This window comes from Tenrec ecaudatus, chromosome 6 (assembly GCF_050624435.1).
Source record: "Tenrec ecaudatus isolate mTenEca1 chromosome 6, mTenEca1.hap1, whole genome shotgun sequence".
In the NCBI taxonomy this organism is placed as follows: Eukaryota; Metazoa; Chordata; class Mammalia; order Afrosoricida; family Tenrecidae; genus Tenrec; species Tenrec ecaudatus.
Genome location: NC_134535.1, coordinates 4,398,504 through 4,416,509, shown reverse-complemented (window position 1 = coordinate 4,416,509; position 18,006 = coordinate 4,398,504). Strand labels below are relative to the sequence as shown.

The 18,006-nt window shown below is 45.2% G+C and overlaps 1 protein-coding gene across 1 annotated transcript; it reads right to left on the bottom strand.

Moving 5' to 3' along the window:
- Positions 1 to 741: 741 nt before the first annotated feature.
- Positions 742 to 6,951, bottom strand: LOC142451786 (polycystin family receptor for egg jelly-like). Its single transcript, XM_075553498.1, has one exon. It carries the CDS (start codon positions 6,868 to 6,870, stop codon positions 775 to 777), a length of 6,096 nt encoding a protein of 2,031 aa, XP_075409613.1. The 5' UTR covers positions 6,871 to 6,951; the 3' UTR covers positions 742 to 774.
- Between the last annotated feature and the right edge of the window lie 11,055 nt (positions 6,952 to 18,006).

The following is an 18,006-nucleotide window of genomic DNA, read 5'->3' as shown; positions in this document are numbered from 1 at the left end:
TAAGGGCCAAAACTTGTACGTTTGTATGGCTATTGTCAACGAATATAAAAGATTCAGGTTAAACACGTGAACAAGCACGTAGGCAAACCATTTTGATATTTGACAAAGCCATGTCTTTTCCCCATAAAATTTTGGTTGACATCTAAATTTCAAGAGGGCAAAAGAAGCTACAGACCCTTGATATACTTCTCTCAAGCTCACCCACCTATTCCCAAGAAAGAGAATAAATAAACAGAGTGGAGTTCTAATATGACCCCTCCAGTCCTGGCCTAGCTGAAATATGAGAAAAAGGAAGATGGGGAAGAGGCTCAGTAGCCCGGGTCTGCAATGGGAACTTCAAGCAAGGCTGAGGAGCCCAGCATTCTATTGTGAAGCAGTCAGCGTGCCCATTCAAGCCTGGATTGAGCATAGAAGGTGCCGTTGGAGTCTTCAGCTCTCTCGTTCAAATCTGGTTCGAAAGCTGCTGCAAACTCCGAGTAAGAAAGGGTTCCCTCACAACCAGGAGTTACACAATTCTCTGCTGAAGGGAATTTAGCGCTGAAATTGGATACTGTGACCCTCCTCTTCCCAGGCATTACATTCCAGTCCAGGATAATCCTTATATGTGCTTGAGAAGAGAGGCCAAGAATGGAGATACTCTGAAATGTGGAAGGTGTGCACTAGGAAGGGCATGGGTGGAAATCAGGAGATAGCCACTATATATGCCTGATGCTCTCCAACTGAACATGGGTGTCTGTGAGGTGTCTTCCTAGAGGCTCCTGACATTTTCATTGCTCAAACAACAATGTAAGCCATTTTCTTGCCATTAACGAGTCTGGTCTTCAGCCCCAGATACTGACGGCTATTCTTCTCTGGTTGCCCATACAACATGTCAGTGACAAACTCAGGTTCCTCTTTGGTCCTGGGTTGGCAGGTCAGGAAAAGAAACAGCATTCTTAGTTTACGACACAAATAGGCCATTGCTTCTGCTTCATCAGATGGCTCTTCATACACAGGCTGCTTCATCTCCTTGTAGGTAGATAGAATCACAGCCCGAAACAAGTTGACCAAAATGCAGATCATGATGAGCATGAAAGACGCAAGGAACAGAACACCGAGAACCCTGTTACTAGAGAATTTGGTGTTCTGAAAAGCTGAGACGCAGTAAGAGAATACTGTCTGTGAAGCATGAATCAAGTTACTGTAGTTCCATTCGTGCTGGCCGAATACCAGGTAGCCAAAGGCCATGTATACAAAGAAATAAAGTGACACCACAAAGGCCACATGAGTGATGCCAGGAAGAGCGATTTGGATGGCCCTTTGTGCCAGTCGCACATCATAGAAGCCTCTGGAATACCTGAGGGTTTTCAAAATTGTCAGAAAAACCAGGAAACCCAAAAGTATCCTCACAACGTGATCAACTTGAGCAATGGCATGGAATGGAATGAAATTTTTAGGGTTCGACAAATAAAACGGAATTATTTCAGTGGCTAGGAGGAGTTTCCAGAGAAAGAACACAATCAGAACAGTAAAGATACATTTTAAAACCAAGTTGAGTAAATTATACACACTTCTCACATAGGAAGCTCTTTCTAACACAATGGTATAGGCCTCATCAACAGTGTAGACTACGAAAAATATGAAAATGGCGAGGTACAAGTAAATTTCCGCGGACCTGTTCCAGTTAAGATCAGAAAGTAAGAAAGAGTGTACAGATGCACTTGAGTTTACAACTCCTAACTGAGAGACCTCAAAGATGATGGAAACACAACAAAACAGATTCACATTTGGATTGAAAGTCGTAAGTTCCAAAATCATAGCCCATGTCTTCTCATCAAGCCAATGATTTCCTTGGAGCTCTTTCAGCCTCAAAGTGGAATTGAACTGCTGCTGGTCTGGAAAGAAATAGAATGCATATCCCCCTGACCCATAGGTATGTAGCAGTCCATAGGAATGATATGGCCATTTATTTTCGTGTGGCTTATAAGTAAACCCATTGGGATTCGTGCTGACAGCCTGCTTACCAACATCTTTCCAAAAGCTGGAATAGTTTTTTGTATCTTCTGGGTCAACACCATACTCGGGATGACAATGAGTTATGTTTTTGATGCCATTCAGAACTGGGTTTTTGTCAGACAGACACCCTTTTGCATCAGGGGTGGCTCGAACTTGCCGCATCAGTGGAAGGCCTAGGATCTGAGAGGAGCTGTCGTAAAGATACGTTGGGTTCAGATCATTGTGGAACAAAGGCAGTGGTACTTTACTGAGCCACGTATAGATGTGATCGAGCTTAGTGACTGTGGTAAGGTTCATGGAAAAATAATCACGGATAAACTGGTTATAGTGAAAGCAATCAGCGTGGCGCAAACGTGAGATGAGGCCCAGCAAAAGGGCTAGGAAGATAAAGTGCATGAGCAGGTAACTCAGGAAGAGGAATGCTGCTCTCTTGATCCTCTTCTGCCTTTTGAATATTAGAATTTCATCCTCGGTGAGGGGCTGATACATCCTAGAGCGCCTGAGGCGTCTGATGTGGACATGTTGTCTGTGTCTTCCGGCTTTATTCTTCTTCAGCCCAGGAAGCTTGATCTCCATGTAATGATATTTCACTGTCCATGGAAGGTTTTTACAGTACTTGGCCTTATTTGTTCTGATACTTGTCCAGAGTAAAATTTTAGTTGTCTGCACTAGAAAAATGGACTGAAAGAATGAAAAAACCGATGTGTAGAGCCATCTTATTGACATGTTATAGCCATAAGTCAGTCCATAAAACACAATAAAGAATGACGATATGCTACAGATGGCAAAGAACAAAAGCCATGCAATGTAAACACACCACCGAGGTAAAAGAATCCTGGTCTTAGGCTTTGGTTTCTTTTGGGAAGTGGCCTCTTCAGAGAGCGCGTCTTGATTATCTTTCCCCTTGGCATTTTTGTTGTTAGAATTGGTATTTTTCTTGTAGGTCTGAGGGGCCTTGCTTTCTTTTTCTTCAAGCTGTTGATTTGTTTTGGAGGTTGTCTGCTCAGAAGCCTCCTGAAATTCAGGACTGCCACTAGATGGGAGCTTTTCAGCCGGCCTGGTCTCCTCCTTGTGAGTGGTTTCATAAGCGTACCACTTGACCAAATGTTCATCCCAGAATCCGCCTTCTTCCGACACCACAGGATGATGTTCTTGCGGTGCTACTTCATCTAGAGTCATGTCAGTAGGTTTCTTCTGAGAATACGTGAACAGAAAACTTAGCAATAATTGTACGGGGACTGTAATTAAGGTGCTTTGTATTGCAATCATCATTAATCTGATTTGGTATAACTCTTTTGACTCAATCTCTTCTTTGCGATTGGCGTTAAAGAACATAATATTACACAGAAGAGTGCTGAGCAACACTGCTAAGCAGCAAGACAGTCTTTGTAGCCGGTTGACCGGTTTAGCAATGATACCGGCAAAAATAGAGAACAACATGTGGCTTTTCCCAAGCTCATAAGTTGAAGTGATCAAGAAAAAATCAATTCTGTTCAGAGGCTTCTCTGGGTTGGTTACAGGAAATGTCTGGTCCAAAGAAGTTCCAAGAGAAAGCCATTTCCGGCACATGAACAGCCAAATGCGTCTTTGGAACAGGTTTTCCACTTTAATTCGACTTAAATACCAACTGGGCGCTTTGCCCTCATTGTTGTGCCACAGGCGAATGGAGTGGATGTCACCCAAGTCACTTTTTGTCGTTAGGAGGAAAGTATTAGCACTGCCTCTCAAGAGAGTTTTATATTCCGGATGGCTTAAGCAGTGCACATCACTGGCACCTTCGGATCCCATCAGCTGGACGAAGACATCAGCCCTGGTCCCAGACCCCCAACGGCTTCCTGTAAAAATAGTGATCAAGTAGCTCTTCTTATCATAAGGGTCATTATCAGGAAGAACCACCACAGAATGCCGCTGAAACTGGTCCGTTTCATCCCTGTGCAAGGCCCAGAAAGCAAGGACAATGTAGATGAGCAAGATGAACAGCACCGTGAAAAGGGTCACTAGGTTCTGACTGATTTTCTTCACCACCTCCAGCTGAAGATCCACAAGATTAGGGACCACAATCACCTTGGCTGTGACAAAGCTCATGCGCATCGGCATTGTATTCAGATTAAAAATGGAGTTCACCTGCCGCCTAGGCTTTCCTTTAACCTTGCAAACACAGTGGACTTTGTGCCAGTTGGTCTTCTTTCCCAGAACGCAATTGCTTTCTCCCCATTCACTCTGGATGCCAAGCATGTCCAAGCAATGAACGCTGAAAACAGAGATCCTTACTAGCCTGTCACTGGGTTTCAAGACAAAACGAGGGGCCTGCAGAACCACGGTGACAGCACACTTGGGAGAATTGATGAGGTTCACTATCAGCAGCAGTAGTGACTGGGAAAGGCAAACCACTCGGGCCTCCTTCACGGAACAGGCCAAGTCTAACAGACCGCTGGGGCTGGCAGTAGGAGGCATGTCATGGGGCACTAGGAAGGTGGCCACCAGAGCAGTGGGGGTGACCTGACTGCCCGCGTACACCAGCACCTTGAAGACCACCGTCACTTGGGTATCAATGTGGATCATCAACTCCTTGACTAATCCAGTGTCCACTTCAAAGTGAAATCCCCCTGTCGCCTTTTTCAGTGACTCGTCAACCTCATCGGGCTCACCAGTGGGACCTATTGTAAGGTTAAAAGCAGCCGAGGTCAAGCTTCTCCTGCTCAGGTACATTTCCACCACATCAGGTCTGACATGAACCACATCACCATTAGCTTTAGTTCCTGTTATTCTAAATCCAATCACCTGGTCTGAAATCTGCCCACTGTAAGTTAACCAAGGAAAGGGGTCATCGGCAAACTCACAAAACATCGTCGAGATTGGAGCACTGGGAAGCAAATCAGGAACATTTTGGGCCGTCACGATTGGGTACAAACAATTTTGGCAGTGTGGCTCATTGGTGTAGACCCTGTGAGCATCCTTCAACTCAACTTTATTTACACGGACATTCAAGTTGGAGATACTCAGGGTGGTGGCTTCACTCCCTGGCACTTTAATACCCAGCATTGTGTCGGTTAGAGCTTCCATGGTATAGAAAGGATCTTGAAAAACTTCATGAGGAGTAATCTGCATCAGGACCTTAGACAAAACAGTAAAGATCCCAGAACTCACGATCTCCATTTGCTCAGAGCGGAAATTTTTGTCGTTTTGTTGATAAACCTGGAGTGCTTGGGCTGCTTGCCGTATCCTCACAATGGCCAATCTCTGAGCAACTTGGGTGAGCTCAGAAATTTTCTGGGTTAATTCAGTAATAATGGTGACGACTTGGTTAATTTCTGACAACGTTGTCAGAGGAAGAAGGAAGGTTTGGTTGACAAGGTGTTTTCGGAGACTGTTTTTCTCACCTATGAGGCTTCTGTCATTTCTCAGGCTGTTCAAAACTGAAGCTACTAAATGTATTAAGTAACCTGCAGATAAAAATTCCTGCTTCTGAAGCAAAGTCAAAAGCAATGAACCATTTCCTTTGGTGTCATTGAATAACTGCTGAATCACGGTGCTGGGTGACTGCTCATTCGTAGGGGGCTGCACCGTGGCATGCAAAGTCACCTGGGAAAAAGATCCCAGGGTATCATAAACTTGGACATAGAGCTTCACGTCAAACTGATTGGCCATTATCCCAACTGGGAGATAGAAAGAGGGTGTTCTAGGCTGAGTCCCCAAGTACAAGATGGCCCCCAATGTATTCTCTTCTAAAGTACTTATTTCACCAAGATTGTACAAATCAGAAACTATGACTTTATATGTCAGAGGGAGATTCCTATCCTTAAAGTTATAACAGGCGACAACAAATTTAGTAACAAATGCAATTCCTTTCACTGGGTTAATTTCACATTGTCCCATTACAGGAGCGTGGTTAATAACAAAGCTGTACCTCAAGTTCACTCTCATAGCACTCCACGTGTCCAATCTCGATGAAATCCAATATTGATTTTCTGAAAACATCAGAAAAGCGAAAGCTTTCATAGACAAATAACTACCATGTCGCCCAGTTACCGTTTGTCCATTCCAGTTAAACGGTATGTCTGTACCAGCCGCTGATTCAAGTGACCATGTATACCTGTCCATCCAGTTGCTGCCACAATTGGGACAATTTAAAAACAAAGAAAATCGATCGGAAACCATTACAATGTGACCACAATTTTCTAGACATTGAATTTCTGCTGTGGGTGTCGGTCCTGGGAGCACGTACACACTTCTATCAGCAAAAGTTGTCCTGTCGTTTTTCTCTACCACCATTCTGAAAAAATAGCTAGCACCCCCTTTAAGCAATTCTGGTGTTAATTTTAGTACTGGGCCTGTGGCCCACATCCAGCGCAGGTCAGTCTGCCCTGGATGACAAGTCTGGCTACTTGCTATGTTGATGTAACTTTGGATGTAGTTTTGTGGATTTGTGGTGCAGTACCAACGGAAATGGAGTCCCTCCTGTGGGTTGTCATCCTCTAGGTCTACGGACTGTTCACCATTCAGAACCAGCTTATCGGTGAACTTCAGTGTAAAATTGGAAGGCCCAAGGATGATGGCCATCAAGGGCCTTCTGAAGACCTCGATGTAGATGTAATCAGTGGAGTCAATGATAGGCGACTTTTGTATCGTCGTGTTGACGACCATCCTGAATCTCACCACATATAGGCCCCACATTAAAGTGTTCTTAGGGATAAATAGGGATGTTGAGTTTCCCATCTCGATCTCTGGTATGTACATAGGGTTTTTCCAGGTGGGCAACTGGTTTGCGTTTGACACCTTATAGATTTCCCACCATTGCTTCCAAGTCAGGGCGCTGGAGCAGGAGAATTGCACAGTGGCTTTGATGGTGAAGTCTTCTTTCCTGCTCACCTTCATGGGGTCCTTGCCGCTGCCTTTATGGACCTTTACGTTGACAAGACAGCTTTCCTGAGGGGAAGACACTGAGGTCTCCCTGGTTTTGTGGGGGTGCGAGTTAATTGTCTCTAAAATCACTGCTTGGGCCAGTCCCTGGGGCCCTTGGTTACCGTGGTGAAGCCACTGTGGGCCCTGGTTCCGGTGGGCCAGGTGAGTTGGGCCCGGAGACGCCAGGTCTCCGCGGAGCAGCGCCCGAGCAGCAGCAACAGGAAGATTCAGCGCGGGTGGCGAGGCGGGCACTGCAGAGGCAGGAACCAGGCCAGCAAGAGGTGGCCTTTGGGCGCAGTCTGGAGCAGGTGCAGGTGGCTGGGCGCGGCGGCCTTGTCGCGGGTACGGAGCAGGGCGCGCAGACCCAGGTAGGGGCCGCGGGACACAGCCCCCATGGCGTCCCCGGGTCTCAGGATGCACAGGCTGCGGCAGGCGCTCAGGGTGGAACCGCAGGCAGAGACGGGTGCGGATGCCAGGCCCTCTGAAGCCCGGGCCAGGGGGAACCTGGCTTCCCTGCTCACCAGACACAGACACAATGGGCGGGCCCTCTGACCGCCAAGTGAGAGGCTCGGGGTCTGTGGCCTGGGCCCCGCATGGAACTGAGGTCGGCTGGAGGCAGCCCTGGCCCAGGCCCAGCCCCAGGAGCAGCAGCGCGGGTCCTGGCCTCATGTGGAGCCCGGAGAGGGACAGAGAGGCTGGGAGAGGGCCAGGCAGCTCAACGGCTGAGGGGGCTCGAGACCAAGGGGCGGGCCCATCTCAGTGGAGGATGGGCAGTCTCGGGACCGTTAGGGTTGAGTAAGTGGGGGCGTTGAGGATGCAAGGTCATGGCATGGGTGAGCTGTCTTCATCTCAGCTGCTTCTCCATCTCTACTGCTGCTAAACCACAATGCAAATAGCCTCGATAGGCCGTTAGTATCGGTGCACAGAATCAGTGTTGAGAGGATTATGATGTTCTTTCTTCTCCTTGTTCTTCATTTTTCTCCACATGGGGTTGCATCCTCCTAAGGGAAATCCAATTGTTTCCTCCCCCATCTGCAAAAAAATGTAAGCCTCACCTCAGCCCTCAGAGGTTAGTAGTCTACGCCTGCACAGTTCCATTCTTGTCTTCCCACCAAATCTTTAATGGATCACTTTTCTCTGTTAGGGTAGAAAAAATGTTTCTCTGCCCTAGTATTGTTAGAATGTTGGGAGGGATTAAAAAATTAGAGTTCATGAAGCTATATGAAGTTTGTCATGTATAGACTCACCTTTGGATTCCCCCTTCTGTTTTAATAATTGAGATTTGTAGGGTGCCATGTCCCCATTTAATGAGGGCCTGGTCCTGAGTGTTATAAGGGATGCCTGTTATATGACGAATATTCCAGTCTTAACAAAAATAACTAAATCCTTTGCTAGTGTAAGTAGGCAATTGTCTGTTTTTAGATGTATTTTTAAAAGTGCCCATCAAAGAGAAACAGGACCCAAATGACTGCTGACATGCTGAATGGATTTTCTAATTGTGGTACCTACATAATCTCGTGTCAGTTTGACGACAAAGGGGTGGAGTCTAGCCTGTCCATCAGGTAGTAGCTTGATGACCCCATTTGGAGGCACTAAGGAGATCAATAGCTCCCTGGAGGTGGGACACATGCACACTCCTGGCGAGACATCCCTGTGGAGAAGACCCATGGGGAGAGGCTGATAAGCCAGATCTTTAGAGCCAGAGAGCCACGTGGAGACCCCTGCCAGTGCTGAGATGCTCATAACACACTGGATCCACAAGAATTCCCACCCACAGGCCTGTGATCTTTCTGTATTCAACATCATTGCATGTGTTTCGTGAGTCTGAAGAGGACTTTATAGATTGGCATCAGACATATGGGCTAATATTGGACTTATGGACTTGATCTGGGCTGGGAAGTTTCCTCAATATTCAACTGCTTTTGTATGTAAAGTTCTTTCTTATACTCATATGAGTGCTATGGAATTGTTTCTCTAGTCTCCCCAGACTGACACACCAGTCTTAGTTGACCACCATAAAAGTCCTTAGAAGCCTGCTTCCTCCTCTAGCCTTTTGTGGGCTTTCATTGTATGCCAATTTATAGCATTTTTAATAAAAGCCTTTGATATTTGTAATGGGTAAATCTTGCCCCACCCCCACCTTTACTCCTCCACCCTGCCTGGTGCCCAAAGAGAACAGTAACATTTTGCCACTTGAAACAATAAAGGTTTTGGGGAATTCAAGAAAAAAAAATCCTGAGACGGTACCTATCATAATATGCACAGCTCCTAGGCATCCAGAATAGGATATTTGAGTGTGTGGTAGTTACATAATCTGTTGTCAATTTGAGACTTAAGACTGAAGGGGTGGAGTTTAGTCAGTCAATCAGGTCGTAAGCTTGATGACTTCATTTGGAAGCACAAAGGAGACAAATAGCTCCCTGGAGACCGGACACACAGACACTACCTGGGAGGCATTGAAGCTGACAATGGAGCTACACTAGTGCCCTGAGCTGGAGGAGTGCCTGAGAGACCCCCACCAGTGCTGAGATGCTTATACCGATGTTGGCGCCACATGACTTTCTGCTCACTGGCCTGTAAACTTCCTGCATTCGGTGTCATTGCATGTGTTGCATGAGTTGGGAGAGGAGATTGATATCAGAGATAGGGGCTAATATCAGATTTATGGGCTTGATCTGAACTGGCCTGGGATGTTTTCTCAATATTCAATTGTTCTTGTATATAAAGCTTTTTCTTCTACACATATGAATGTCCATGGATTTGTTTCTCTAGTCGACCCAGACGAATACAGAGTGACTTCCATTTACCAGAGTGCTCTGACTGGTCTCCTCTTAGATTAACACCATCAGGTCCCTCCCAAAATAAGGGAGTTTTGTTGCCAGTAAGTGCCTTCACTGACAATCTGTCTGATTTGGGCCCATGTTCGATTATACCTTTATTCGCCGAGCAGTGTTTTCGTGTAAATTTTGATGCTCTCTCTTTGAGAGTGTAAGAGTAGTGGATGCCTATTTTTTTTAAAGATCATTTTACAGCTCTTATAACAACCCACACATCAATTGTATCAAGCATATTTGTACATATGCTGCCATTATTTTTTGCCATTATTATTTTCTAAGCATTAACTTTCTATTTGAGCTCTTGGTATCAGTGACTCTTTTTTACCCTCCTTCTACCCAACCCCCATCATGACACCTTGATAAATTATAAATTATTATTTTCACATCTAACACCAACCGCTGTCTCTCTTCCTCCATGATTTGTTGCTTCTCTCCCTCGAGGGTGGGGGTGGTAGTTATGTGTTGATCATTGTGATTGGCTCCACCTTCCTTCCTTCCTCTCCCACTTCCCCTCTACCCTCCTGCTATTGCTACTCCCATTTCTGTTCCTGTAGGGTTTATCTAACCTGGATTTGATGTGTTATGAGCTCTTATCTGTACCAGTATACATGCTCTGGTCTTGCCAGGACTGAAGTCACGATGAGGGGAGGGGGAGTGAGGAAGTCTAAAGAAACCAGAGTAATATTGTGTGTTTCATCAGAGCTGTACTATGCCCTGGTTGACTCATCCCTTCCTTGTGACCCTTCTGTTAGGGGATGTCCCATTGTCTACAGGTGGGCTTGGGGTCTCTGCTCCAGTCCCCCTCATCTTCAGCAATTTTTTGTTTGTTTGTTTGTTTTGAGTCTTCTGATACCTGTTACCTGATCTCGCCTCATGATAGCACAGGCTGGTGTGCTTCTTCCAGGTGGGCTTGTTGCTTATCTGCTAAATGGCTATTTGTTAAACTTCAAGCCTTTAGACCCGACACTATATCTTTTGATAGCTGGGCACCATCAGCCTTCTTCACCATATTTGCTTGTGCACCCATTTTGTCTTCGGCAGTCGTGCCAGGAGGGTGAGCATCACTGAATGTCAGGTTGTTAGAACAAAGTGTTCTTGCATTGAGGGAGGGCTTGAACAGAGGCCCAAAGTCCATCTACTGTCTCAGTGTATTGCCATATAAATATATGTACATAGGCCAATACCTCCATTTTAATGAACTAATATTAATAATGAATTAATAATATAAAGACCTGCAACTATGTGTATTTTTGATTTTTTTGGCTAGTTATATATTTTCCCCCCTTTTTATTCAATCTTTTTTGTTGTTTTTTTGGTCTCTGTTATTATTGGTTTGCCTACCTATAAAAGATAGGCATGGGAAGCAAGCCCAAGAAGAAAGCAACAGGACAGACAGTTCCAGAGAGATTTGGGAGCAGGGCAGGTGGGGAAGGGAGTGGTGAGCAAACAACTCCATAGACAAAGGAAGGACTAGGGAATTAAAGTCAACAACAAGAAGGCCATAGAAATCCTGGGGTTGTTAGAACAAAAGTAATCTAGCTGAGAGAAATTACTAACAGGCAGAAAAAGAAAGAGCGGTGATGGTGAAGGAGGAAGGTAAAAGGAAACAAAGGAAAGATTTAGGAAGCAAAGCTATGGATAGACGTATAAACATAGGTGTGTACATATGTAAATATATTAATTCATAAAAATAGCGAATGCCTTTTGAGTTAACTTATCTGCATTAGCATTTCCCTTAGAAACTAGCCATGGCAACTGGGTGTGTGCCCTCCCTCGTGTGTATGATGAAAAAAGGGTGGAAAGCGGGACCTTATTTGAGTATGTAAGGTGAAGGATAACTTACCAATCTCAGAGTATGGATCTGATTTTAGTTTTACTGTTTCATTGCAAGAGCGGCCTTGTACAGTATATGTCAAAACATTAATTATATTAAGAGGATGCTTTACATATTTGAACAGCAGAATGAGAGCAAATATGTCTGTTTTCTAAGCAGAAGCATAACAAGTTTGCAAGGATTGAGAGGAGAGGCCCAGTAGGCTCCAAGGCCATTATCGGAGTCATCTATAAAGCAAGTGGGGGAATCCCTCAAGCGGCTTGTGGGATGAGACTTTGTTAATGACCCACAGAGTCCATTTTAGGAACTCCCAGAGATTCCACGGAAGGTAATAACAATCCACCTTCCCATAAAATTCCGCTAACGGTACCTGAAAATCTATAGAAAATTCCAAAAAAAAAAGTTTTATCTGAGCTGGAGTATAAGGTAGAATTATAGTTGATGGATCATTACCCTCAGGCGCCCCGAGTTGCCAGCCTCTGGATATCAGCTGTGCTATTTGTTCCCAATAAGTCCCAACAACGTTTGGACTTGAATTGCCAAGATGTACACACTCCATTGCCTTATCCGCTTGCGCTGGGGTAGTAGTGGGGATAATAGTATGTGAAAAATGCCAAGGTGAATGTTTTCATCCAGGCCAACACAATAACTCTTTCCTTGGCTGGTGCATTCTTCTACAAATTAACTCGAGGAGAGCTTTAGGGATGAGCTTCTAGGCTTACTTACCTGTGTGCTCACTTTTAATGTGTCAAACAAGTGTTTGGCCTTTTCTGTGAGGAGCTCCAGCAAAGGTCTTATCCAATTTATAGCTCCTAGTAGCTTTTGAAAATCATTTAATGTTCCTCAATGGTCTTTCCAAGTTTCTGTGGTCTAATAGTTGTCTGACCTACTATCATTCCTGAGTCTGAATGTTATCAGGAGCTGATGAGATGGCTTTTGGGGTGTGAATATGTTTGTTGGAGCACTTTCTTATCAGGTGCAACTGTAAGGTCTCTCTCTTCGGTCTAGATTTCAGCCTCGGTCCTTGGCTCCGCACGAGAAAAGAATTCACGCCGAAGCCAAGTGAATTGAATGAGAGTTAAAAGAAGCTTCAGGTTTTACACGGCACCCAGAGGATTCCTTTTGACCATGCAGCCTGGCAGAGACTGCTCAGGGTCATGCAAAGATCTCTCTCCCAAGTTTTCCTTCCACAAAGACGACCAGACAAGACCCCTCTCCCTCTTGGTTCCTGCCTTTTCAAGGATTCCCGGGGGAGGCGTGAACGACCCCAGGTCAGTCCCATTGGCTGAATTGCAATCACCTGGCTCAGGTGGGCTGATCCAGGTTTAACGCCCATCCTTGCCCACTGGCGGGAAAATCCAGCTTTGTCCTATGCTGGCTCTCCTGGGCATGCGTCAATGGACATCCCAGTCTCTGTGCTAGCTACCTAACACTACTAATGTAGCATCCATTTCGTGGATGATGTAATCCTCAGAGAAGTACTTTCTAACTGGTTTTAATACTTCTCCTATAAAAACCGACATATCGTGGCACTATTCACCATGCCCTGAACAAATGTTTTTAAGTGCTGTGATAGCTACGTTACATGGTCTCATGTCAACTCAAGGATATTATGAATGGAGTGGAGTCTAGTATGTCAATCAGGTCATAGCTAATGGTGCCTCTGTGTGGGTGTAGCCTTCTCATGAGGATTCTAGGAACTTCCTTTTTATCTCCTGGGAAGTAGACCACATACTCTTTGCTACACCTTTGTGATGACAAGCCACATGGAGCCATGCTGATGGCAGCCAGATCCCTGGAGATGCTTTCACCACCATTGGATCCACAAGATTTTCCACTTACAGGCCTGTGATTTTCCTGCATTCAGCATCATTGCATGTGCTGTGTGAGTCTGAAGAGGAATTTATAAACTAGTATCAGACTCATGGGTGGATATTAGACTTATGGACTGGGCAGGGATGTTTTCTTAATATACAATTTCTCTTTGATGTAAAACTCTCTCTTACACACAAATGAATGTCTCTGGATTTCTTTCTCTAGTCTACTCAGACTAACACATTATGGTACAAGGAATGGGGTAATAGCAAAACAAATCATAAAGATGGAGAGTAGACACTTGTTTGACCTCTGCCTCATGGCAGTTTTTCTTCTTTGACTAGCCAGAGGTCAGATAATGCTATGCAGTTTAATGAGGTTTTTTCTGGAAAGGACATGGAAATGTAAAGTTTCCATTATTTTCTTTAGTTAGTCCTGTATGAAATGGCGAAAATGAATGTGATTAATGTATATTTTGCACTCGGGGTGAAATCGCCCCTTGAATTTCTCAGAGGCCACGAGGCTTAATGAAAATGGCTGACAGAAGATCAAGATGGCTGACAGAATGTGCTGGCTTGATGGAGTCAGAAGCCTAGAGCCATATTTTGTATCAATGGAATATTTTAGATGAAGATTAAAATAAGGTAGTAAGGGGATTCTAAAGCTCAGCCATGGCCAGGATTAAGGCCTGGGACCATAGTGGCAAGAAGAAGGAAGTGCTGCTCAAACAGGTCCAAGACCTGAAAGTGGAGTTGTCACGGATGCACATTGCCAAAGTGATAGGCGGCACGGCCTCCAAGTTCTCCAAAATCTGAGTTGTCCACAAGTCCATTGCTTGAGTTCTCACCATCATCAGCCAGGCTCAGAAGGAAAACCTCAGGAAGTTCTACAAGCGTAAGAAGTACAAACCCCTGGATCTGCGATCCAAGAAAACATGGGCCATTGATCAAAGCACCGTAGAACTCCCTTGAAAGACGTTGAGCCTCCTCAAAAGAAGCAAACACACACTCCACTTTAAAGAAGAAATAAAGTGTGACATTAAGGCGCAGCCAAGAAGTTGGACCATCACCAAGAAACAACGGCTGGTCCAAGGAGCCACCGCAAAAGTGTGGGGAACCCCGAGAAGACTTGGCTAAACCTGAGCAATGCCCAAAAGCCAGCCAAGCCACCTAATAAGTGTGGAAAAACCCAATACGTAACTGGGACATTGGTGACGTCAAAAAGCCAGCCAAATTGTCCATTTAAACCTGGGTAGAGACACTGACTTTTCAGAGAGCTAGGACATCAACTCTTGCTCTCTCCCACTCTACATAGGTTGAGTACAAGGATGAAGGCAATGCTTATTGGGACTATGATGCTAGAATGATATATGTAAAGAGTCCTGTTATTATGCCCTTATGCGCATACTTGCCCCAATACTTTTATCCTTAGTAGTTTGTTATTTTTAGGTTGTTTGAGTGTGTTTGCAGTGAATAAACCGAGCATTTGAAAATGTCTAAGAGCGTTAAGTAATTATTAATCGCGCTGCTCGTGACAGCTATGCACTGCCGGCCCAACAAGCACGGGAGAGCTGAAGACCAGGAAGGAGCAGCTGAAGAAGGGGCTGTACGCAAGTACGCAAGTGTACGCAAGTACGCAGGTACGCAAGTGTACGCAAGTACGCAGGTACGCAAGTGTACGCAAGTACGCAGGTACGCAAGTGTACGCAAGTACGCAAGTATACGCAAGTACGCAGGTACGCAAGTATACGCAAGTACGCAGGTACGCAAGTATACGCAAGTACGCAGTCAAGGCCTGAGCTGCGCGCGTCAATAAAACAAACTGGCTGGAGAAAAAAAAAAAGATAAGGATTGAATTTGACTGTTTTTTTTTAACTTGACTGTTTTAAGAATTGTGTTTAGGATTAGGTTGTCATAGGTTTATATACTGTTTTCTTTTGGCTATTGTTATTGCTATAATGGTTGATAGAAATTATTGGGAAGTATAGAGTTTGTAAACTGTTTCAGCGACCAATCTGAATCTTTAAATGGGTTCAGTGCAGGCCTACAAAGACGGCTCTGAACAGCTAAGTCCCACCCAGTATCTTGAGTGCTCAGGACATTAGAAGGTGAAGAGACTTGCCTAGGGGGCCGTTGACTGATTGAAGGGACCCTTGGGCTTTTTGAATTTAGAACTAGTAGTTTGTGCCCACAGCTGGAAAAATCTGGAGCCATGAAGAAATTCCACTCTAGGACTGAACTTTAAAGCAAGCCAGCGAGCAGCCTGAAATGCTTGCTAGATGACCACCTGATGTTGATTGGAAGTGGGAGAATCTCAACAATAAAGAGATGGGTTGAGTCTGGCCACTGACACCTGTGGATCTGGTCCACAGGGACTAGAGAAGTTCATGATCTAGTCTAAGGGGGCTGGGAATTTGTGATGCTGCCCTTGGGTGAGGAAACCAATGAGCACTCCAGTGAGGCCAACCAGTTCCTTGACCAGAACCCAACCAGATGAAGAGATTTTGAGCCTGTTTATTAGTGCATATTGCTGCTCACTTTATGGATGGCCTGTCCTGATTTGACTTTGCTTATGGATACGGACTCACAAGGTTCCAACTGGCATGAAGATTCTACACATCAAGGAACATGCTTGTCTCCTCAGAGCACTGGGTTGATCTAAGTGAGCAAGATAGAAATTGGATACCTAAAAGGGGGAGGATAAAGGCACGAAGTAGCTGGCTTACAAACTTTCATATGGGGGGTGATGTGATGATAGGATTAGAGGATTATGGTATAGGTGTTCACATTACTGTAATTAAGTATAGAATTTTTTTTTTGTTCACAGAGTACTTTCTTTAAATGAGGTTGTCACATTTTGAGTGAAATTCATTTTTTATCCTATTAGGTACAGATATGATTTTATTATTGTTTTTTAAATTACATATGGCTAAAGAATTATGTAAAAGTATGAAGTTGACAAAGGGTGGTCTGTAGCAGTTACATAATCTCATGTCCACTTGTGGGTTTTATGAGTGAAGGAGAAAAGTCTAGCCTGTCAATCAGGTCATAGCCTGATTGTGACTCCTTGTGGGCATGGTCTTCTCATAAGGAGGGTCCTGGGAACTTCTATACCAGTGGTTCTCAACCTTCAAAATGCCGTGACCCTTTACACAGTTCATGTTGTGGTGACCCCCAAACATAAAATTATTTCCGTTGCAACTTCATAACTGTAACTTTGCTACTGTTATGAATCGGTAACCCCTGTGAAAGGGTCAGTTGACCCCCAAAGGGGTCGTGATCCACAGGTTGAGAACTGCTGCTCTATCCTTTCTGTCTGCCTTCACCTTCCTGCTGGCGGGCCACTCTGAGACCTGCCAGAACCCTGTGTTGCCTCCACTACCATTGAATCCACAAGACTTTGCACCCACTATACTATAATATTACTTCATCCTGCATCATTGTATGTGGCTGCATGAATCTGAAGAAAGACTTCAGTGGCACTTGGCTGGGATGTTTTCTCCATATATAAAATTTTATTAAAAGACAATCTTACAGTTCATAACAGCTCTGAGGCCGGGTCAGAGGGCGGCAGGCTCAGCCCTGGGTCTTGGCACGACTGCACCATTGTGTTCACTGGGACACAAGGCCACCTTCACCAGAGCCCTGTGACCACATCTGATGGCCAGTCTCAACACCTAAGTCATCCCCCTTCCCCTCTCGAGAGACCCCCTCAGAAGTGGCCAGTGTTGAGTCACCAAACTGTCGACCCCCATATCCCCTCAACAAAAACTCCCCACACCCGACGGCTGGGCTATTAAGAGAAAGCCAACCCCACCTCCCTCATAAGTACTGTGTCACCTGGTTAGAACTTTTCAGTGGAATGATTATGGAACAATGGGGTTCATTGATCAAGTCTGATATGCCAGGCACCCCTCGGACACTGAGCTGCTTCTAAGTCACCTACAAGACACCGAATGTGGTCCTCAGCCGCCCCTTGTTGGGACTCAACCGGAGGGATTCATTGTACTGCATCCTGGCGGGTGGGACGTCAGCCTGCAGGGCCTTTTTCAGACTGGGCTATACACCTATAGGAGAGGAGGTTGGCGCCCTGCATTGGTTGGGACTAGCAGTCGGCAGGTGGGCAAGGAGAGAGCGGGCCAGGTCTCTGGTGGGGAAAGGAGCCAGTGCAGGAAGGAGGCTGGCCTGAGGCCGAGGCTAGCTCCTGCAGTGGGCCTCCTCCCCAACGGGCGCTGCATGTGAGCCTGGGGCCGGGGTCCCAGGTTTGAAGGGGCGGGGCAGGAGCCACCTGACTCCTAGTAGAATTGATATAGACAAGCTTATGTCACTCGTTTGACTGACCTAAAGCAGTGGTTCTCAACCTGTGGTTCTCGACCGCTTTGGGGGCGAACAACACTTTCACAGGGGTTGCCTAAGACCATCGGAAAACACGTTTCCAAAGATCTTAAGAATCAAGTTGGCTTTCTACGCATACTGTCGCAAAATGTTATCAATGTAGTTTACTATTGTTCTATTAAGACTGTTAACCATGCTACACCATGCTTCAAGACAAATTTTCATTTGTAATTGGAAAAAATCTTTCACTATAGTTTTTATGATGTATCACTATGTTCACTTTGTAACC

Bases quoted from the DNA above. Each gene is read 5' to 3' on its own strand.
- LOC142451786 (XM_075553498.1), bottom strand. From the start codon at position 6,870: ATGAAGGTGAGCAGGAAAGAAGACTTCACCATCAAAGCCACTGTGCAA.